General features: G+C 40.6%; 1 protein-coding gene across 2 annotated transcripts in view; it reads left to right on the top strand.

Annotated features, from left to right (window-relative positions):
- Window positions 1-22679, top strand: part of USP18 (ubiquitin specific peptidase 18) — a 59948-nt gene extending 37269 nt beyond the window's left edge. For both annotated transcript variants that reach the window (XM_070618874.1, XM_070618873.1), the window contains 7 exons: window positions 12911-12990; window positions 13288-13434; window positions 13826-13921; window positions 14425-14592; window positions 19614-19745; window positions 20262-20311; window positions 22032-22679. In XM_070618874.1, coding sequence (XP_070474975.1) covers window positions 12911-12990; window positions 13288-13434; window positions 13826-13921; window positions 14425-14592; window positions 19614-19745; window positions 20262-20311; window positions 22032-22077 — 719 coding nt within the window. In that variant the 3' untranslated portion in view covers window positions 22078-22679. The remainder of the gene's footprint in view (window positions 1-12910; window positions 12991-13287; window positions 13435-13825; window positions 13922-14424; window positions 14593-19613; window positions 19746-20261; window positions 20312-22031) is intronic.
- Window positions 22680-23001: the final 322 nt, after the last annotated feature.

Raw genomic sequence — 23001 nt, 5'->3', positions numbered from 1 at the left:
CTTTTTTCTTGTAATTAATTTCTAGCCTTATAGCACTATGATCTGAGAAGATGCTTGTTATTATTTCAATTTTTTTAAATTTGTAGAGGCTTGCCTTGTTTCCCAACATGTGGTCTATCCTAGAGAATGTTCCATGTGCACTTGAGAAGAATGTGTATTCAGCTCCTTCAGGGTGGAGTGATCTATATATGTCTATTAAGTCCAATTGTTTTAGTTTTTCATTTAGCTCCACTATTTCCTTGTTGATTTTCTGTCTGGATGATCTGTCCATTGATGTGAGTGGGGTGTTGAGGTCCCCTACTATTATTGTGTTGTTTTTAACATCTTCCTTTAGGTCTGTTAATAGTTGCTTTATGACTCTTGGTGCTCCTGTGTTGGGTACATAGATATTTATAAGCGTTACTTCTCCTTGATGAAGTGTCCCTTTGATCATTATATATTGTCCCTCTGTGTCTCTCTTTACCTGTCTTATTTTGAAATCCACTTGGTCTGATATGAGAATTGCAACATCTGCCTTTTTTTCCTTGCTATTTGCTTGAAGTATTGTCCTCCACCCCTTCACCCTGAGTCTGTGTTTGTCCTTGGGGCTGAGGTGTGTTTCCTGGAGGCAACAAATTGTTGGATTGTGTTCTTTAATCCATTTTGCCACTCAGTGTCTTTTTATTGGAGAGTTCAATCCGTTTACATTGAGAGTGATGATTGATGCATGTGGACTTAATGCTGTCAATCTGTTGCTCATTATCTTGTTTTCCTGTGTTTCTTTTCCTGTGTGCTTTAGCCTACCCATTTAATACTGCAATTTCTTATGCTGGGTTTCTTAGATTTTTCCTTATTTATGATTTGTGACTCTGTTCTGTACTTTATTTTAGTGTCTACCTTGAAGTTTGTATTTAGAATCTCGTGTATAATATAGTCTATTCTCTGGTGGTCTCCTACCTACTTGACCAATACTGATTTAGACCCTTTGCTCTTCCCCTCCTAAATAATTATTTTCATTTTTTATTCCAACTCGTCTTATTCATTTGTAGTTAGAGTGCTAAGATCGTCCTTGTTTTGGTAGTTTCCTTACCTTTACCCTAATGCCATAATTGAATATTTGCTATCCTGTTCTGGTTCTATCCATCAGTCTCCCTAGTCTGTGGATTGTGTCCCCTTTCTCCCTTTTTTCTTTTTTCAAGTATGAGAGCCTTCTTGAGGATTTCTTGTAATGGAGGGCTTTTAGTTACAAATTCCCTTAATTTTTGTTTGTCTGGAAAAGATTTAATTTCTCCCTCATATCTGAAGGAAATTCTTGCTGGATAGAGTATTCTTGGCTGAAGGTTTTTATCCTTTAAAGCTTTGAATATATCACTCCATTCTCTCCTAGCTTGTAGGGTTTCTGTAGAGAAATCCGCTGACAGTCTGATAGGGGCTCCTTTATAGGTTATTCTCTTTTTTTTCCTTACTTCCCTGAGTATTCTCTCCTTATCATTCCTATTTGCCAACTTTACTACTATGTGCCTTGGGGTAGCTCTTTTTACAGTGACAAATCTAGGAGATCTAAAACTCTTCTCTACACACATTTCTCCGTTGATCCCTAGATTTGGGAAGTTCTCTTCAATAATTTCGTTAAGCACACTTTCTGCTCCATTTTCCTTTTCCATATTCTCTGGAATTCCTATGATCCTTATGTTCTTACGCCTCATTGGATCCATTATCTCTCGGAGATTTTCCTCATTTTTTTAAATTCTTAGTTCTCTTTCTTCCTCTGTCTGGCGCCATTCAGCCTGTCTGTCCTCGATTATGCTAATTTTCTCCTCTATGTTGTCTACACGGGCATTCAGGGAATCCGTATTCTGTTTTATCTGGTCCATTGTGTTTTTCATCTCAAGTAATTCTGTTTGATTCTTCTTTATGATTTCAATCTCTTTTGTGAAGTAACTCCAGAACTCGTCTTGTTTCTCTATCTTTCTCTCTACCTCCTTGAGTTTTTTGATTATAGCTGCTCTGAATTCATTATCACTTAGTTTACCTAATTCCAAGTCCTCAGGACTTAATTCTGTGTTTTTATTGTTTTCCTTCTGGTCTGGGGCTTTTATAAATTGCTGGATGGTAGAGGAGCAGTTTTTTCTCATGGTGGTAGAATTCAGTTGCAGTTACAGCCTGTCGCCACTAGATGGGGGTCGAGAGCGGCGTGTTAGCTCTCCGCCTTGGGGCAAGATGGCTGCGCCCACCGGCTTTGCTGTGGGGGTGGGGCTGTTACTCACACACGCCAGTCTGGATTCAGATCAGTTCTGTTCTCTGGTCTCCCGAGGCCCTTGATTTATAGGGGCCCCGCGGACGGAAGCTTTCCCCTCTGTCAGCGGGTCTCCACTGAATCAGCGGCAGGAGTCCTGGATGATCCCCCGGTCGCGTGGCCCCTCCCCCGCTCCTTCCCGACCCGCGCCGCAGCGATCGCAGACTCTAGGGGAGGGAGCAATGTTCTCTCCTACCGTTCCAGCGCCTCCGAGGCTGTAAGCAAGGTTATGATCTCAGCCTTCTTGGTATTGTAGGTCTCTAACGAGCTGGCATTATGTTTATTCTCTGAAATTCAGTTCTTCCAATCTTTTGTTGTATTTTGGAGGGGAGAGAATCCCGGGTCAGCTCACCCCACCATTTTGCTCTGTCTCCAGTATTTCATTCTTTTTGATGCTATTATAAGTGGATTTGTGTGTGTGTGTTTCTTTTCAGATTGTTTATTGTTCCTGTACGTATAGAAAATGCAGTTGATTTTTGTTGACCTTGTATCCTGCTATTTTTTATTTCATTTATTAGATCTAAAAGCTTTTTTGTTGAGTCTTTATTTATTTATTTATGTTTTGAGGAAGATTAGTCCTGAGCTAACTACTGCCAATCCTCCTCTTTTTGCTGAGGAAGACTGGCCCTGAGCTAACATCCATGCCCATCTTCCTCTACTTTCTATGTGGGACGCCTACCACAGCATGGCATGCCACGCAGTGCCATGTCCGCACCCGGGATCCGGGCCGGCGAACCCTGGGCCACCGAGAAGCGGAACGTGCAAACTTAACTGCTGCACCACCCGGCCGGCCCCTATTTTTTTAACATATAAGGTTATATCATCTGTAAACAGAGATAATTTTTCTTTTCCTTTCCCAATTTGAATGCCTTTTATTTCTTTTTCTGGTCTAATTGCTCTGGCTAGAACTTCCAGTACTATGTTGAATAGAAGCTTTGAAAGTGGGCATCCTTGCCTTGTTCCTCTTCTTAAGGAAAAGCTTTCTATCTTTTACAATTGAGTATGATGTTTGCTGTGGGTTTGTCACATGTGGCTTTTATATGTTGTCATAGTTTCCCTCTCTTCTGATTTGTTGGTTGTTTTTATCATGAAAAGGTGTTGAATTTTGTCAAATGCTTTTCCTGCACCAATTGAGATGATCATGTGTTTTTTTCTCCTTTGTTCTGTTGATGTGGCATATTACATTGATTGATTTTCATATGTTCACCCATCTTTGCATTCCAGGAATCAATCCCACTTGTTGCTGTATAATCCTTTTAATATGCTGCTGAATTCTGTTTCCTAAATTTTGTTGATGATTTTTGCATCAATGTTCGTAAGGGATACTGGTCTTTAGTTTTCTTTTCTTGTACTATCTTTGTCTGGCTTTGGTATCAGGGTTGTGCTGGCCTTATAAAATGAATCAGGAAGTGTTTTCTCCTATTCTCTTTTCGTGAAAAGTTTGAGCAAGATTGATATTAGCTCTTTTTATATGTTTGGTAGAATTCACCAGCGAAGCCATCAGCACCATGACTTTTCTTTGTTGGGACATTTTGGATTACTGATTCAATCTCCTGACCAGGTATATGTCTATCACATTTTCTGTTTCTTCATGATTTAGTCTTGGTAGGTTTTGTTTTTCTAGAAATTTTTCCATTTCGTTTAGGTTATCGAATTTTTTGGTGTACAATTGTTCATAGTAGTCTCTTATCCTTTTTATTTTTGTGGAATTGATAATAATGTCACCACTTTCATGTCTAATTTTAGTAATTTGAGTTTTCTCTCTTTTTTCTTAGTCCACTTAGCTAAAGATCTGATGTTAGTATAGCCACTGCTGCTCTCTTTGGGTTACTATTTGCTTAGCATATTTTTTTTCATCCTTTCACTTTCCATCTCTTTGTGTCTTTGGATCTCAAATCAGTCTCTTATAGACGGCACATGGTTGGGTCATGTGTTTTTATCCATTTTGCCAATCTCTGTCTTTTGATTGGAGAGTTTAATGCATTCAAATTTTAAAATAATTACTGATAAGGCAGGACTTCTGTCATTGTGCTGTTGGTTTTCTATATGCCCTATAGCTTTTTTGTCCCTTATTTCCTGCATCCCTGTCTTCGTTTTAAATTGATTTTTTGTAGTGCACTTTCTTTTTGTGAAGAATTTCCTCTGTTCATTAATTTTATTCCTGATTTCATTGAGCTGTCATTCTGAGTTTTGTGTAACTGATTTTGTTGTGATAACTATTTTGAATTCTTTGTCATTTAGATTGTAAATTTCTCTGATTTAGGATTGATTTTTGGGTACTTGTCATTGTCCTGGTCAGGAGTGTTCACGCTCTTTGATGGGTTGGACTTGTGCCATCACATGGTGGTAGTATCTGGTTGCACATTGCACCTGCTGCCACTGGAGTAGGGGCAGGAGCTCTGTATTCTGAGCCCACTGCGATCCCTGGCAGCTGTGCCTGTCCTTTGAAGCTGTGCTGACAGGACCAGTCTGTGTTTGCCTGCCTGCTTTATGCATGTATGGGCAGGCACTCTGGCAGGGATCCCCTTGTCTGGCCAACCGGCTTAGCTGATGCCTCAGGTTGGGGGGGGGGGTTTGCATGCGCAATCCCACATGCCCCCACTCTGTACTCACTGTCTTCGAACTTGGGCTGCTCTGATTGGTGTGGACACCCCTCAATTGCTTAGCTGCCTCAGTCTGGAACTTTCCCGTGTGCTGGGAGGCAACTCTGTGAGCACAAGCTTTCTTGCAGAGGGCTGCCTTTTCCCCCTTCTCCTCTCAGTGTTGTGCCCCAGCTGCTGTGCTAGATCCTGCTCCCTATATCGCTTCCTCTCTAGAGGGAAAAGAGATCTCCTTACCTCCTTCCACTGCTTCGTGGGATGAACCAGCACCCCCACCTTCAGACGTATGACTGTGTGGATCTCTCAGATTCCTGTTGTGTTGTGTGAATGTCGTCTCTTGGTTTATGAATGTCCTTTTAGTTGTGTCTTAGAGGGGAGAGACTAAGGGTAGAATTCACTCTGCCATGATGCTGATGTCACTCTTCCTCTCCCTCACTTTTGAAGGACAGTTTTGCCAGATACAGGATTCTTGGTTGATAGTTTTTATTTTACACTTTGAATATATTGGCTCACTGTTTTTTGGCTTCCACAGTTTCTGATGACACATCTGAAGATAATCTTATTGAGGACACCTTATATGTGGTGATTTGCCTCTCTTTTGCTGCTTTTAGATTTGTTTTTTTTTTTTGTTTTTGAAAATCTGATTGTACCATGTCTTGGGGTGGGTCTCTTTGAGTTTATCTTATTGGAGTTTGTGGAGCTTCTGTGTGTTTTATATTCATGTCTTTCATCAAATTTGGGATGTTTTCAGCCATTGTTTCTTCAGATATTCTCTCTGCCCTTCCTCTCCCTGTACTTCTTTTGGGAGTCCCTCAATGCATATTTTGTCAGCTTGTTGGTGTCCCACAGGTTCTTTGGGCTCTGTTGGCTTTCTTTCAGTCCTTTTTCTTTCTGTTCCATGGCCTCAATAATTTCCATTGTCCTCTCTTCAAGTTCACTGATTCTTTCTTCTACCTTTTCAAATCTTCCTTTGAATATCTGTAATGAATTTTTCATTTCAGTTATGGTACTTTTCACCTCCAGATTTCTTTTTGTTTGTTTTTAGGTTTTCTATTTCTTTATTGGTCTTTCCATTTTGTTCAAATGTCAATTTCTTGACTTTCTCCATGTCTTTCTTTAGTTCTTTAAGTATCTTTAAGACAGTTGTTTTAAAGTCTTTGTCTAGTGTGTTTGCCATTGGATCTTTTTCAGAGGCAGTTTCTGTTGATTTTTTTTTTTTTTTTGCTTTGAATGTGTCATACTTTGCTGTTTCTTTGTATGCCTTGTTATATTTTGTTAAACACTGGACATTTGAATCTAGTAGTGTAGCAACTCTGGAAATCAGATTCTCCCCCTTATCCAGGATTTGCTGTTTTTTGTCATTATTTTTCTTTGTTGATTTTTGGTTTTTTGATTGTTGTAGACTGTCTCTGTGCCAAGGATCAGCTTGAGGTGTAAACTTAATGTCTTCCCTGGTCTTTTTGAGCCATTCCCATTGCATGCATGGTCAACTTCTAATTTTCCTGTATATGAAATTGCTTTTGGATGTCCTCGTCTTTAATGTCTGCCACTTGAAAGGGGAAAAGTGAAAAATGAAGGGGGAAAAATTGGGACACTGGCCCCTTAAATGCCCTGGGAGTCACTTGAGCCAGAGGGAGAGGGTCTTTCAACAATGTGGGGAGGTCCAGCTACAATGGCTGCCTCTTTGTCTGCATCTCTGTGATCATAAGCATCAAATAACGACCAGAGCACAGATACTCAATATTTGGAGGGAAAAATTCTTTTTTCCCCACCCCAGCTTTGACATGCTGTGTGTACAGCTTCCCCCAGAGCATGTGCACAACTGCCTGCCACGTGGTTGGGTGTGGGAGATGGGTAGGTTTCTGTTGCTGTGCTAAGAGCTGATATTGATGGGAATAAACCACAATTTATCGTCCAAGACTTCCCCTGGAAGTTGCAATCCTTCAGTGGACTCCAGAGTTCCAAAGTAATTATATTAGACAGATTCTGCCAGTGCAATTGTTGTCTACTTGGGGAGACAGCTTCCTGGTGCTTCCTACTCCTCCATGTTCCTAGAATCCTCTCCAGCTCACTTCTGTTTAACACTGGATAATATTCCATTGTCTGGATGGACCATGGTTTATCCTTTTGACTACTGAAGGACATCTTGGTTGCTTCCTAGTTTTAACAATTGTGAATAAAGCTGCTGTAAACATGTGTGTGCAGGTTTTGGTATGAAGATAAGTTTTTAACTCCTTCGAATAAATACTAAGTGGTGCCATTGCTGGATCCTATCGTCAGAGTATGTTTAGTTTTGTTAAGAAACCACCAAACTGCCTTCCAAAGTGGCTGTACCATTTTGGTTTCTCACCAGCTGTGAGTGAGAGTATCTGTTCTCCCTGTCCTCACCAGCATTTGATGTTGTCAGTGTTTTGGATTTTGGCCATTCTGATAGGTGTGTGGAGGTATCTTGTTGTTGTTTTAATTTGCAATTCCACAATGACATATGATGCTGAGAATCTTTACATATGCTTATTTGCCATCTTTATATCTGCTTAGGTGAAGTGTCTGTTCAAGTTTCTTACCTATTTTTTAATCAGGATGTTTGTTTTCTTACTGTTGAGTTTGAAGAGTTTTTTGTATATTTTGGATAACAGACCGGTATCAGATTTGTCTTTTGTAAATATTTTCTCTCAGTCTGTGGCTTATTTTCTCATGCTGTTGACAATGTCTTTTACAGAGCAGAAATTTTTAATTTTAATGAAGTCCAGTTTATCTGTTCTTTCCTTTGTTGATTGTGCATTGGTGTTGTATCTAAACAGTAATCACTAAACCCAAGATCATCTAGATTTTCTCCTATATTGTCTTTGGGAGTTTTATAGTTTTGCATTTTACATTTAGGTCTGTGATCCATTTTGAATTAGTTTTCTTTAAGGATGTAAGGTTGGTGTCTAGATTCATTTTTTTGCATGTTGATGTTCAGGTGTTCCAACAGCATTAGATAAAAAGACTGCCTTTGCTCCATTGTATTGCCTTTGCTTCTTTGTCAAAAAGCAGTTGACATTGTTTATGCAGGTGTATTTCTGGGCAGTCTATTCTGTTCCAGTGATCTATTTTTTCTGTTCTTTTTCAATACCCCATTGTCTTGATCACTGAAGCTTTGTAGTGCGTTCAAAATTAGTCCTCTGACTTTGTTCTTTTCCTTAAATACTGTGTTGTCTATTCTGAGTCTTCTGCCTCTCCAAATAAACTTTGTAATCAGTTTGTCAATATCCACAAAATAACTTGGTGGGATCTTGATTGGAATTGCATTAAGTGTATAAATCAAGTTGGAAAGAATTGACACCTTGACAATATTGAGTATTCCTATCCATGAACATGGAGTATCTCCCCATTTATGTAGTTCTTCTGAGTTCTTGCATCAGAGTTTGTGGCTTCTCTTATATAGATATTGTATATATTTGGTTAGATTTATACCTAAGTATTTCATCTTCATGGGTTCTAATGAAATTATATTGTGTTTTTAATTTAAAATTCCACTGGTTCATTGCTGATATGTAGGAAAGTGGTCGACTTTTATATATTTACCTTGTATCCTGCAACCTTGTTATAATCAGTTATTAGTTCCAGGAGTTTTTGGTTAATTCTTTTGGATTTTCTACCTGTATGATCATGTCATCTGCAAACAAGGACGTTCTTAATTCTTCCTTTCCAGTAAGTATACCTTTTATTTCCTCTTCTTGTCTTACTGCATTAGCTAAGACTTCCGATATGATGTTGAAAAGGCATGGTGAGAGGAGACATTCTTATCTTTTTCCTGATCTTAGTGGAAAAGCTTCTAGTTTCTCACCATTAAGTGTTATGTTAGCTGTAGGTTTTATGAAGATGTTACTTATCAAACTTAGAAAGTTCCTAGTTCTCAGTTGCTAGTTGGCTGAGAGGTTTTTTTTTTGTTTGTTTTGTTTTTTTTAAATCATGAATGGGTGTTGGGCTTTGTCAAATACTTTTTCTTTATCTAATAATATGATCATGTACATTTTCTTTTTAGCCTGTTGATGTGACGGATTACATTAATTGGTTTTGAAATATTGAATTAGTCTTCCATACCTGGGATAAATCTCACTTGGTAGTGGTGTATAATTATTTTTGTATTTTGTTCAATTCTATTTGCTAATATTTCTTGTGGATTTTTGCATCTATGTTCACGAGAGATATTGATCTGTAGTTTCCTTTCTTGTAATGTCTTTGATTTTGGTATTAAGGTAATTCTGGCCTTGTAGAATGAGTTAGGAAATATTCCTTCTGCTTCTATCTTACGAAGAGATTTTGAGAATTGGTATAATTTCTTCCATAGATGTTTGGTGGAATTCATCACTGAACTAATGGACACTCTGTTTATTTTTCCTCGTTCATTTTTCTTTCATTTTTCACACCATATAATCTCAATTGACCTATTTTCAAGTTTGATGATTCTGTCTTCTGCCAGCTCAAATCTGCTGTTGACCACCTCTATGAACTCTTCATTTCTGTTGTACTTTTCGACTCAAGAATTTCTATTTGGTCCTTTAAAATAATTTTTTCTCTTTATTGATATTCTTTATTTGGTGAGACATTATTTTCATAGTTTAGTTATTTTGACATGATTTTCTTTGGTTATTATAATATGTTCAAAGAACTAATCTAAAGTCTTTGTCTAGTAAGGCTAACACCTGGCTCCTCTCAGTGATAGTTTCTACTGATTGCTTTTTTTCCTGTGTGTGGGCCATACTTTTCTGTTTCATTGTGTGTCTTGTAATTTTTTTGTTAAAAACTAAACTTTTTAAATAATATAATGTGGCAACAGTGAAAATCAGAAACCCCTACAACAGGGTTTGTTGTTGTTGCTCTTTGTTTAGTGACTCTCCTGGACTAATTCTGTAAAGTCTGTATTTCCTGTAGTGTGTGGTCACTGAAGTTTCTGTTTGGTTAGCTTCATGTCAGCTAATGATTGGTCAGAGATTTCTTTAAATTCTTTGAACAGTACGTTTTCTGGTCTTTGCTGAGGGGCTCTGTGTGTCTACTGTGGCACACCTTCAGAGCTCAGGCAGTATATGACACTTTTAGCCTTCACTTTTGCTTTTGCAGAGCCTCAAAGTCAGCCGGAGGTGAAGAGATTGGGCCCTCTCCAGTCTCTCCTGGGCATGCAAATGGCCTTCTAGATCACCAGGAATATGTCAGAGCTTTAAAAAGTCCTCTATGGACATCTCATTCCCCAGATCTTTCTTTTAAGTTTTTGGCTGGGCTCTTTTTTGCCCCAACTGGTATTGTAGCCTTAGGTAACTGAGATATTAATTGTCACTGATTGTTTTCTGCAAACGCACTGGGAGAGGGCTTTGAGCTCTGAGTCTGGTCAAATAATGACAGTCTCCTTCGAATGGGGCATTTCCACAGAGCTGTAAGACAGAAACATAATGAAAATGCTCTTGGGATGAGACTTTTTGAAGAGCTCAGTCCCAGTCTGCCCCCTCTGGTGGTTGCAAGGTTTCCAGTTTTCAGGGCTACCACAGAGCTGGGAAGAAGGAAATGGGAATAGGCCAAATTGAAAAAGGCTCAAACCCTGCTCTTCTTACTTAGGTTTTTTGAATAAATATTCTGTAGAGTTTTATAAACTTTTAGCTAATTTCCAGAATCCTGAAGAAATTGATTTTGACAATTTTTGCCAGAATTTTTATTGCTTTTATGGAGGGGTGGATTTACTGAGACCCTCACTCTACCATTCCAGTTGTATTCTCACCTTCCTTTAGCTTTCCATAGCAGTTTGTATACCTTAGGAAATGTTTCTTATTCTTCTTTGAATTATGATTACAGTTGTCTCTCAATATCCACAAGGGATTGGTTTGGGACCCCCCTGCCATCAATACCCAAATCCACATATGCTCAACTCCCTTACATAAAATGCCTTAGTATTTGCATATAACCTATGCACATCCTCCCATACACTTTAAATCATCTCTAGATTACTTATAATACCTAATGCAACGTAAATGGCTGTTATGCTGTATTGTTTAGGAAATAATGACAGAGAAAGAGGTCCGTACGTGTTCAGTACAGGCACGGCCGTTGTAGGTCTTCCAGCCGACAGTTGAATCTGTAGCAGTGGAACCTGCAGATATGGAGGGCTGACTGTGTATGGATGCTTTTCCTCCATTAGAATGTAGGTTTCTTGGGGACAGGAACTCTCTCTGCCATGTGCAATGCCTTGCACACAGCAGGTGTTAATTAAATTATGGGTTGGGCAAGTGTCTTGTATTTCTTAGATGAATTGGGACTCTTAGTTCTGTTATGGTCAGATAAGGCAAAATGTGTTCACGTGGCAAGGTGATCCCACTTCCTTTCTGTCCAGTGGTGGCTCTGTGGCAGGCAGCCTTCTGTAAATAATTCCCTAGGGACAGCATCAGCCCTGCTTCTAGCCTGTTTGTCTCTAAGTTTGGGGATTATTTTAGAATATGAATTAATTAATCCATTCAACTGATATATAATTTTCACCTATTATGTGCCAGGTATTGTTCTGGTGCTTTAGATAAGGCAAAACGACTGATAAGAGTCTTTACCTCCATGGGGCTTACAATTTAAAGGAGAGATGGGCCACAAGAAAAATGGAACAAAAGAAACGCCCCCCAAAACATTAAGTACAAATTGTGATAAGTATCCTGAAGGAAACAAAATGGTGTTGAGATAGCAGATGTGAATATTTAGTACATTTACAATAACCGCCTTTTCCTTCAATGTCTTTGCGTTTTGGCAGACACGTGCTATTCTGTAAAACAGTCCTCAGCGTGTTTTCATTTTGTTTGTCTTACTAGATTTCTTTTGAACAACACAAATTCATTTATATCTGTACACAACACTTTTAGCCTTGCATTTACTTATATAACATATGTAGAAATCACTGCTTAATTCTTGCCTCCTCTTAGCTAAAATCGTCTGATGCTGAGACAGTCTCTTCCCTTCTTGTTCTCCTAGAAGCCTTTGGGGAAGAACTGGCTCAGATATGAGTACTGGGAAACCGCTCAATTTTTAGGGAGGTGAATAAAGAAAATGCATAAATGTACAGAGAAAGGAGTAGCTATAGGAGTCAGTTAGAGTATTGGCTTGGTGTAAACGTGGGAGAGAATCCATGCTGACTATTGGTTTTATCTAGCTGGGTCCTACAGTGAGGGCCAGTAGGGGTGGGTGGCAGGTCAGAGGACAGGAAACTTGTGTGATGCAGTGGGACTAGATTTTAAGTTTTAAGAAGAGTTTTAAAAAATCAACACCAAGCTTAGTTTTCATTTTTAGCACCTAGTAGAAGCTTAGCCTGAAAAGAGGGGGAAGACTAGTGTCGACGAAAATAATCCATAACCAATCTATAAATGAACATTTGGGAGAGTTTATTCTGAGCTTAAATCTGAGGATTATAACTCGGGGCCTTTGTTCCCGAAGGAAGAAAGGGTAGCAAAGAAGTGGGGTGCACAGAGTGGTTATGTACCCCCAGAGAGGATGTTTCATGTAGGATTGAAATGTCCCTTTTACAATAGTCGCGAGACTGCTCTGTCGGCACAGCAATTGATGTAAACAGCAGGTAGGTCTGCTGTCTCAGTGAACACAGCAGGGTGGCAGTCCGTTGTCTCCAGCTGACTGGTCACAGGTGAGCTGGGTGGTCAAAGGTGAGTGCAGCAATCAGTTCCTAGCCTAAGGAAAGATGCCCATCCCCAAGGAAATGCCAATGTGGGGGGAAGTTGCACCTTTATCTCAGGGCCTTTGTTCTTGCCATAGGAAATGTCTAAGCAGATATACAATGCGTGCTCAATAGCCACAGTCAGGCCCTTTTGGAAAAAACAAAGTCAGGCTGAATTAGGTTTATACCAAATGGCTTCGTCATATACTCCAATATATCCTATTGCTTGCCATTTTTATTTGTCGCTAGGAAAAGACAGAGTGATGAGTGCTCAACATGCATCTAGGTAGCTGGGGCGAACGTTCTTGAGGTGTCCCTGGTGACCTCACTAATTGGGCTGTTACTTTTCTCTTTGGCCAGTGTTTGTCCAGCATGATGCTGCTCAACTCTACCTCACAGTCTGGAACCTGATTAGGGACCAAATCACTGATGTCGACTTGGTAAGATCCTAGAACTAGAGAACTCAAAAGTTTAAGATGCTGCTCATTTAACTCATTCAGCTCTTATTAAAGTAATGTGTGGAGAGGATTAAAAGAGAAAATCCACATAAAAGGCTTATCACAATTCCATAACATTACCACTGTTATTGTTTTGCACCTTTTTGAGTAGAGCAAAGAGCATTAGTGGCTGCCATTTTTGAAACTTCTGGCTAGTGGCTCCAGCTTCTGGAAGTTGGCCTGACCTGGTTTATTTATGGCTTTATACTCTTCCTACCTCTCCCCTCCTCTCTCTTGCAGGTACAGAGGCTGCAGGCCCTGTATACAATCCAGATGAAGGAGTCCTTGGTTTGCCTCGACTGTACCCTGGAGAGTAGCAGAAACAGTAGCATGCTGACCCTCCCCCTTTCTCTTTTTGATATGGACTCAAAGCCCTTGAAGACACTGGTGAGGGTTTGTCTTGGTGAATTTGCTGTTCCCACACAACCCAGTGTTGCTGGTGCCCTCTTCTTCTGTAATCCACCCGTGGGTTTTAAAAAATAATTTCTATTTCCTTTGCATGGCTCTGGCTAAGTTCCCCTTTTATTAAAAAAAAAAAAGTTTTTTCTCCTACTTCCCCTTTCCTCACACTATGCCCTTAACAAGTGTCCCTTCCTGTTTTTTCCCTCCAATCAGTAGGTACTTTTTGAGATCCTGCCATGTAAGCCACATTGGGCCAGACGTTAAGGGGGACGTGGAGAGAACCAGAAGAAAGAGTTAAATCCCCATCTGCAGGGCACGGGGTTGTACTCTAGGTGGGAAATACCAACCCTGCCTTTTCCGTGTTCTCCTGGGACAGGAGGATGCGCTTCGCTGTTTCTTCCAGCCCAGGGAGTTGTCAAACAAAAGCAAGTTCTTCTGTGAGCACTGTGGGAAGAAGACCTGTAGGAAACAGGTACTCACGCCCTGAAAGCAGATACTTCCCTCGTGTGGGCTTGCTGGGGGATTTCCAGTGGCTTTCCTGATAGAGTCTTCACACAGGCCCCCAGGGCGCCTCCTGCTGATTGAGGGAGGGAATCCACATCAGGCTAGTAGCTGGGATCCTGGGGCTTCTGATTTCCGGAGCTGTGGGTGTGCTTCTCATCACTGAGGGGGACAGAGCCTTTGAAGGACAAGAGGAGAAGATCCAAGAGCAGTGGGCAGAGTTTTTCCCTCCGGGCTAGACTAGCTCCCTAGAGCAGACTCTGTAGTTGCCTTGGGCTCTGCCACCTGTGCAGAACCCTGGGGCTGCTCGTGCCTTCTGTGAGAGAACTCAAGAGATTCAGCAAACAGGAGCCCTAAACTTTCTGCTTCACTCTTTTTGGGAAGAAGAATATACCATTAGCCCTGGTATTTATTTGAATCTACCCATTTCAAGTGCCTTAGGACGTCATCTCTACAGTGATCTTGCTTTTTCAGGTCTTGCAACTGACCCATTTGCCCCAGACCTTGACAGTTCACCTCATGCGGTTCTCTATCAGGAATATGAAGACAGAAAAAGTCTGCCACTCATTCTATTTCCCCCAGAGCCTGGATTTAAATCAGGTCCTGCTGACTGAGCAAGACCTCTGCGATGCTGAGGAACAGGTGAGATGCTCCTCACCTCTCTTCCGTCTTCCATCTCATCAGATACCATGTCTTTTCAATTTTGCCTCCCCTTCCTCTAAGCTCTTGAAGTCACCCACTCATCAGAGATGGCATTTATGGGTGTCTGATCGATGTCATTCTCTCATTTCAGAAATCATGTCCTCTGCTGACCATGCTCAGGATACACAAAGGGAGTAAAACATCTTGGTGTGATTGACAGAAACATATTCATATCATATATTCATATATTTTTATTTTTTAACAATATTTTAATGATGGAAACTTGTGTGTTTTTGAATAACAGTGATGGGTTGTTATTCTCCCCAGTACCACCACTATTTGCTGATTGTAGTTGCTTTTCTTTTCTTTTAACATTCAAAAGACTTTATTTCTATATATTGTGTTTGTACTCATATACCTCACAGCACTGAGGGAAGGAACCTATAATTCAGAACCTTGCTTTTAAATAAAAGGTGTAATGCTCACATAATCATAGGTAAACATGAAACCTTGGGTTCTAAATACGGTGCCAATCTAACTTTCTTCTTAAAACAGCTTATACCCACTTTGAGGATAAGAAGAAAGTAGCCATTCATTGGGCCAAATTTAATCAAAATAAAGTTGAATTCAGTTTTCCTGAGCCAATAATTTATTGGGAGATTCTGAGAAAAAAAATGACTTAAATATCTTTTTCCGTAGGTTTGAAATGCTACATTTAGCAAATTCTGTATTGCCATTTATATATACATGGGTCCATTTTTGGACTGTTTTGTCCCATTGGTCTGTTTACTATTCACGCTCTAGAACCATGGTATTTTAAAATTGAGGCCTGATAATAAAATAGCTCCTATTATAACAAGGTTTCTTTACCTATTCAGGGCATATGCATTTCATAGGACTCTCATTTTCCTTATTTCTGCTTGCACAGCCTACATGATGAAGTATATCCTCAAATTTTTTCCACTTAAAAAGACTTTGCTATGGGAAATTTGAAATATGTACGAAAGTAGTGAGGAGTTCTACTGTGGACCCAGGTCTGTCGAGCAGCACCAGCAGCTAGAAAATCCGTGGCCAGTCTTGCTGTACTTACACCTCCACCCTCTTCTCTCTCCCACCCTTGCTGGATTATTTTGAAGCAAATCCCGGACACCATACCGTTTCATTTTTAAGTATTTCACTATGTCTCTCTAAAGAAGAAGCACTCTTTTTCTCAACGTAATCAATTTCCTCTTACAATTCCTTAATATTATGTAATCTTCAGTCAATATTCAGATTTCTCTGACTGTCCTGAGTGGTTTGGTTTGTTTGACTCTAGGTCTTGACTTGAATTTGCTTAAGCTCATTTCCTCCCTCTTTCCCTCCCTTTCTTCTTTTTTTAGGTTAAGTCTCTTTTATGTTTCTCCTCCTTTTCTTTTCCTTGCAATTTTTATTTGGTTGAAGGATTTTTTATATATATCCAGAATTGGCTGGTTGGTGTTATTTAACATGTTTCTCTATCCCTTGTATTTCTTATAAACTGATAGTTAGATCTAGATATTGCCCTGCGTTTTTTAAATCCAGTGTAAGTTCCCAAGTGGAAATAGAGAATAATTTGAGCTGTCCCTTTTGGGTGACTGAGCTGCATTTGCTCTCCCTTGTTCCCCCCTCATGGATCCTGTTTTTTTAATTTTATTTTAATTTTATTTTTTATTTTTTTTAATTAAGGTTATAAAAGTTAACATCCTTGTGAAATTACAGTTGTAGTTACACCACTTCACCCCTAGTGCCCTCCCCCCACCCCCCTTTCCCCTGGCAACCACCGATCAGTTCTCTTTGTCCATACGTTAACTACCACCTATGAGTGGAGTCATACCGAGGTCGTCTTTCTCTGTCTGGCTTATTTCACTCAACATAATACTCTCAAGGTCTATCCATGTTTTTGTGAATGGGACAACTTTGTCCTTTTTTATGGCTGAGTAGTATTCCATTGTATATATATACCACAACTTCTTTATCCAGTCATCAGTTGCTGGGCACTTAGGTTGGTTCCATGACTTGGCTATTGTGAATAATGCTGCAATAAAGATAGGGGTGCATGGAGCTTCTGAAATTGCTGATTTCAGGTTCTTAGGATATATACCCAGTAGTGGGATGGCTGGGTCATAAGGTATTTCTATTCTTAACTTTTTGAGGAATCTCTATACTGTTTTCCATAGTGGCTGCACCAGTTTGCATTCCCACCAACAGTGTATGAGGGTTCCCTTTTCTCCACAGCCTCTCCAACATTTGTCACTCTTGGTTTTGGATATTTTTGCCATTCTAACAGGTGTAAGGTGATATCTTAGGGTAGGTTTGATTTGCATTTCCCTGATGATTAGTGATGATGAGCACCTTTTCATGTGTCTATTGGCCATCCCTATATCTTCTTTGGAGAAATGTCTGTTCATGTCCCCTGCCCATTTTGTAATTGGGTTATTTGATTTTTTATTGTTGAGTTGTGTGAGTTCTTTGTATATTATGGAGATTAACCCTTTGTCGGATAAATAACTTGTGAATATTTTTTCCCACTTAGTGGGCTGTTTTTTTGTTTCAATCCTGTTTTCCCTTGCCTTGAAGAAGCTCTTTAGCCTGATGAAGTCCCATTTGTTTATCCTTTCTATTGTTTCCCTCATGTGAGGGGTTATGGTGTCCGAAAAAATTCTTTTGAAGCTGATGTCAAAGAGTGTGCTGCCGATATTCTCTTCTAGCAGACTTATTGTTTCAGGCCTAATCTTTAGGTCTTTGATCCATTTTGAGTTTATTTTAGTAAATGGTGAAAAAGAATGGTTGATTTTCATTCTTTTACATGTGGCTGTCCAGTTTTCCCAGCACCATTTGTTGAAGAGACTTTCTTTCCTCCATTGTAGGCCCTCAGCTCCTTTGTCAAAGATTAGCTGTCCATAGATGTGTGGTTTTATTTCTGGGCTTTCAATTCTGTTCCATTGATCTGTGCATCTGTTTTTGTACCAGTACCATGCTGTGTGACTACTGTGGCTCATGGATTCTGTTTTAAAGTCTCAGATTGGTGAGATTATTTGACTGTATTGAGAAAAAAAGAATAAAGTATTCCTGACTAATATGGAGATCCTGCCCACAGTCAGTCAAAACTCTGTCTCTCTCGGGGCTGGCCCCGTGGCCGAGTGGTTAAGTTCGCGCGCTCTGCTGCAGGCAGCCCAGTGTTTCCTTGGTTCGAATCCTGGGCGCGGACATGGCACTGCTCATCAGACCACGCTGAGGCAGCATCCCACATGCCACAACTAGAAGAACCCACAACGAAGAATATACAACTATGTACCGGGGGGCTTTGGGGAGAAAAAGGAAATAATAAAATCTTTAAAAAAAAAAAACAACAAAACAAAACTCTGTCTCTCCCACCACTATTCCCTTCAACAGAGAATTGTCTCTTATCTTGACTTTCTTAGATTTGAGGGAGTAGAATAACTTACTCCCAAATCTAATGGATGCTTTTTGGTCTTTCCCTTATTTGATCTTTTTGTGGTATTCTTTGTTATTGATCCTACTCTCCTTCAAAATCTATCTACCCTAGGGTTCTCTCCCAGGGTTTCTCCTAGGTTTCTTTCTCCATTGCTGGGTTTTTTCATGCCCATCCTTTTTACTGGTATTTAGTTTAATTCCATTTCTTTTTCTCCTCATTTTTCAAATGTCTTCCCATTAATTCTCATGGTTTCCATGATCACCTCAAGATGAAGACTTCCAAATCTGTATGTTCTGGCCAGGTCTTACTCTCAAGCTCCAAAGCAGTGTATCTACCTCCTACTGAATGTTGCCACACTGTCCCCAAATTCATTATTTTCATTCCCAAACAGCTGTGCCCCATATTTAACTTTATAGTACCAACATCTTCCTAATTTCCAAGCCAGAAATCTGGGATTCGTCCTTATAGTGCCTCCTCCTTGTTTCTCCCGCTACCACATCCAATCAGTTACAAAATACTTTTAGTCATTTCTCCCTATTTTTGCACAAATCTGTCCCCACATCTTTGCCTTTACTCTCACTGCCTCAGTATAGTGTAGGGTTAAGAGCTTGGGCTTTGAAGCCAGGCAGGTCTGGATTGGAATCCTGCCTCTTGTATTTATAAGCTCTGGCCCTTGGGTAAATTACTTTCCTCTCTATGCTCTGATTCCACCCCTGTAAAATAGGATTTGTACTACCACTCAGCGTATAGGATTGCTGTGAATATTAAATGAAATAATACATGTAAAGACTTAGCCAAATGCATAGCGAATGCTAAAAGTTAATTAATAATTATTACGTTAAAAAATAATTATCATTTTAGTGACTACTGCTGAAAGTAATTAATCAGGCTATCACCATTTCTTGCTTGCACTATTGTGGTGCCCTAATTTATCTCATTGGCTTCTTTCTCACTTGAGCTCTCAATCCATTTTTCAAACCATGTTATTTCAGTGTGTTTCTCAAACTCAAGTCTGATGATGTTGCTCCTCTGCTTAAAACCTTCTGATGAATGGCTCCCAGTCACTCATGGGATAAAGTTCTAATTCTTGACTTGACCTTTGTAGCCTCATCTTTTGTGACTTCCCAGCACCCTCCCTGACTTCCATTTCATCACTATGTTCTATTCTTTTATGCTGCTGAGCCTTTGCAATTTCTGGATCCACATTCAAGTATAACCCATTCCCATAACTTGTCTGCCAATCTTGTTCATCCTTCAAGATCAGTTCAAGCCTATCTTCCCTGGGGAGCTTTCCTCAGCTGGTTGTTCCTTCTTTTTGGGGCAAAAGTTGGGTCTTCCCAAACTTACTTGTAAATACAACTGGTATAAAACATGGCATTATAATTCTGGTTTAATTAGCTGTGAGATTCTTGAGGTCAAGGACTATTTTCTAGTTCCCTTGAAGCACCAGTGCATACCATAGAGTACACTGAGTGGATGTGTGATGAAGCAGTGTTTCCTTCTTCTAGATGAGGATTGGAAGAGGAGGGATGGTGGATGAGTTATTTTGTGCCTTGTATCCTTCCAGCCTGGAGGACAGTATGAACTCTTTGCTGTGATTGCCCATGTGGGGATGGCTGGCTTTGGTCATTACTGTGCCTATATCCGGAATTCTGTGGATGGAAAATGGTTCTGCTTCAATGACTCCAATGTTTGTAGGGTAAGGAACATCATCCAAAATCGCCCCTTGCCTTGGATTAGCCACCTCTAATAAATTCTGAGCCCAGGCCTAGACAACACCAAGACTCAATGTGGTCCTGTTCTCTCTGTGTGGAGGGCCTTTTATGAGGTTTAAAGTCCTTTTCTGCATGAAGTCTTCATCTGGCTCACAGCTCTGTAAAAGTCCACTTAGCTCAGTGTCTAGGCTTTTGGTGTTCTGGGCCCACTGCCCCGCAGCTTCGTGCTCTGTGGGAAACTTATGGAAAGCAAGAAGAGTCAGAAATGTGTAAGTTAGAACTCTGGGCTGAGCATAACCAAGTTTAGACAGTGGGACAGGGATACTAGAAGTGGCTTCATGTTCGTGGCACCCTATCACCAGATGGTCCAGGTCTTGGGAGTTACTAGGGGTGGGTTTGTCTGGATGAGTGAGGGAGGGCAAATTGTAGCACCCTGTACTTTCTGGATGCTTAGCGGATGTGAGCTGGCTGCTTCACTTCATCTGTTTGTGTACTTTCAGGTATCTTGGGAAGACATCCAGTGTACCTATGGAAATGATAACTACCGCTGGTAAGAGAAGTGTTTGAGTGACGGAAACCCAAAGAGTTTACATAGGGTTCTTGTTGCTGTATGAAGCTCTCGTGGATTCAGCTGCAGCTCTCCTTGGCTAACTCTTCAGCCTCATCTTTCAATATCCATCCCACCACACCATGCTTTTCTCACAATTTAGACTCCAGCAATATGAAAGTCTAAGTAGCTCCCCAAACCTCATATCCTCCATCTTCCCTCCATGGCTTTGTACATGCAGTTCCTGGCCTGTATTGCCCTCTGCTATTTTATCATCGAGGCAGACTTCCGCTCATTCTTCAATACCTCTGTTCACGGCCTTTTCCTACTTGGTAAAGCCTTCACTGATTCACCCAGGTAGGTTTGCAGGGCTTCTCATATGCTTTCACTGCATTTGGAGCATGCCTGCTTTATAGCAGGGCCACACAGTTTTGCCATTGTTTGCTCTGTAACTTTCACTTTAGACCATGAACTTTCTGGGAGTGAGGGTCACTCTTTCCCTCTTTCTTTTTTTGGTACAGTAGCTTGCATTTAGTAAATAGCAGTAAATATATTTTTAAAAATAATAACTGCAGAGGGGAAACTGGAGAGAAAAAAGCAGAGAGACTTGCAAGTTTTCCCAGCTGAGTTTCTGGGTTAGGGGTGATATTGTATACCAAAGGGGATTTTTGAGATGATTTCAGCTGCAGCAGTAGGCCCAACCATTTGAAAAATAATGAATTAGGTGAAATTTGTGTTTGAAATCCTCCTCCAATCTTCTACTCTAGGACCTGGGCCTTGCTTGCTCAGCAAGAACCCACGTGCCCTATTGCAACCCTGTGTCCTCCTGGCCCCCTTCTGGGCAGGACGCTGAGCTGCTGGCATTTGTAACAATCTAGGGCCTGGCCAGCCCCGATCTTACCTTATCTCACCCAAAGAACATCACAAAGGAACACAGAGTTCCTCCACGTGAACTACGGTTCCTGGAAACTCTGGTCGTACCAGGGACAGCCCCCTTGGCAAGTACATAGCCTTTGTGCCCCCTGCCCGTATAAGCAGCCCCTTCCCTACCCATTGTAGCAGTGTGCAAGTCCAAGCAGCCGGCCACCACTGGACACTCCCTGTAACTGCCTCCCGATAACCTCTTATGTCTCGTTAGCTGTCTCTGGGTCTTTTCTTAGGTCTCTCTGCAACCTGTCCCACATAACCTTACCCAACTGGGCAGACTTCTGCATTTCATCTGCCTCTTCTCTTTCTTCTAAGCATCTCCCTTAGATGCCCACTCTTTGTCACTTTCTGGTTGTCAGTGATTCCCTCATTATTTAGATTAGGATTTGGCAAACTTTCTCTGTAAAGTGCCTGAGAGTAAATATTTTGGCCTTATGGGCCATGTGGTCTCTGTTGCAACTACTCAACTCTGTCCTTGTAGCACAAAAGCAGCCATAGGCAATACACGAATGAATAAGTGTGGCTCTTTCCAACTAAATTTATTTACAAAAACAGAGTTGGATTTGGCTCATGGGCTCATAGTTTGTCAACCACTGATTTAGAGGTTTTCTAATAGAAGCTTAGTGGTTATTTTCCCAGGTCACCTGTTTTGTTCCCCTCTAAGGTAATGGATAGACAAAGAATTGAAGAACAACCTGGAAAGTTTCCCACGCTTGTCCTATCATGAGTTAATAATGTGTTAATTAACTATGAATGTTTCATTTCTGCTATGCTGTTGCATTTTTTTTCTTTCTAGGGGGGAAATTGCATATCTTCTAGTTTACATGAAGATTGAGTCCTAATGGATGTGCCCTAAATCTCCAGAGACTGACAAAGTATCATTTTCCCTTTTTGTTCCTGAATCTGCCGACTCTTTTAAGAGATTTTTGCAATGAAGAGGAGAAGCACCATTTTCAAATTGTGTAATTAAACTTTATTTATAATCAGGGGTGCTTATCAAAATGTTTAACAGTGACACTGCCCAGGTATTGATCAGTCAGAATGGATCCTTCCAGCAGTGGGTGCTGGCCATGTGTCTGGAGCAGGTCCCGAGGGCTCCCTGCTGTGCAAGGCATTAGTCCTTTAGTGGGAGATCGTGGGAATCCAGATGATCCCAGGGAGGGAGAGACCAGGCCAGCAATGGTAGTGGAAGGCATTTGAGTGGCAAGGGGCAGTGGTGGGGAAATATTTCAATATTTTACAACTAGTGTGACCATACCGGTATGTACTGGATGAATGGGATTTCTATATATAATTTAAAAAACTTTTAGAGCTTGTGTTATTTCCATAAAACTCAAGTATTTTGTAACTGTTATTCATTTATTTGAGAAATATATATTGATCACCTGTTCTCCATAAGACAGCGTGGTAGGTACAGTAACGAATAAAGTTCTTTCTCGCAAAAGGAGTTTGCAGTTTAATGGGGGTAATAAAAATACATAAGATACTGAGGGTTTGGGGTACAGGAATTCAAAGGAAAGTGAAATCACTTTGTTGGGGACCATGAGAGAAAGCTTTTAGGCTGGAAAGGGGGTTAGGGAGGAGGATAATCTCTTTGCAGGGAAAGGCATACTTAATGGCATGATTGAAAAAGGCAAGGCTCAGGGTTCAAAGACCATTCATGAAGAAGGGCGTTCACAGTCACTAGAGCCATTGTGGAGGGAGAACGGATGTGGACAGTGAGAGAAGAGGGGTCAGGGGGTCTCCAGGACCAGGCTAGGAGGTGA

This window comes from Equus przewalskii, chromosome 5 (genome assembly GCF_037783145.1).
Source record: "Equus przewalskii isolate Varuska chromosome 5, EquPr2, whole genome shotgun sequence".
In the NCBI taxonomy this organism is placed as follows: Eukaryota; Metazoa; Chordata; class Mammalia; order Perissodactyla; family Equidae; genus Equus; species Equus przewalskii.
This window is presented reverse-complemented; position numbering and strand designations above follow the sequence as displayed.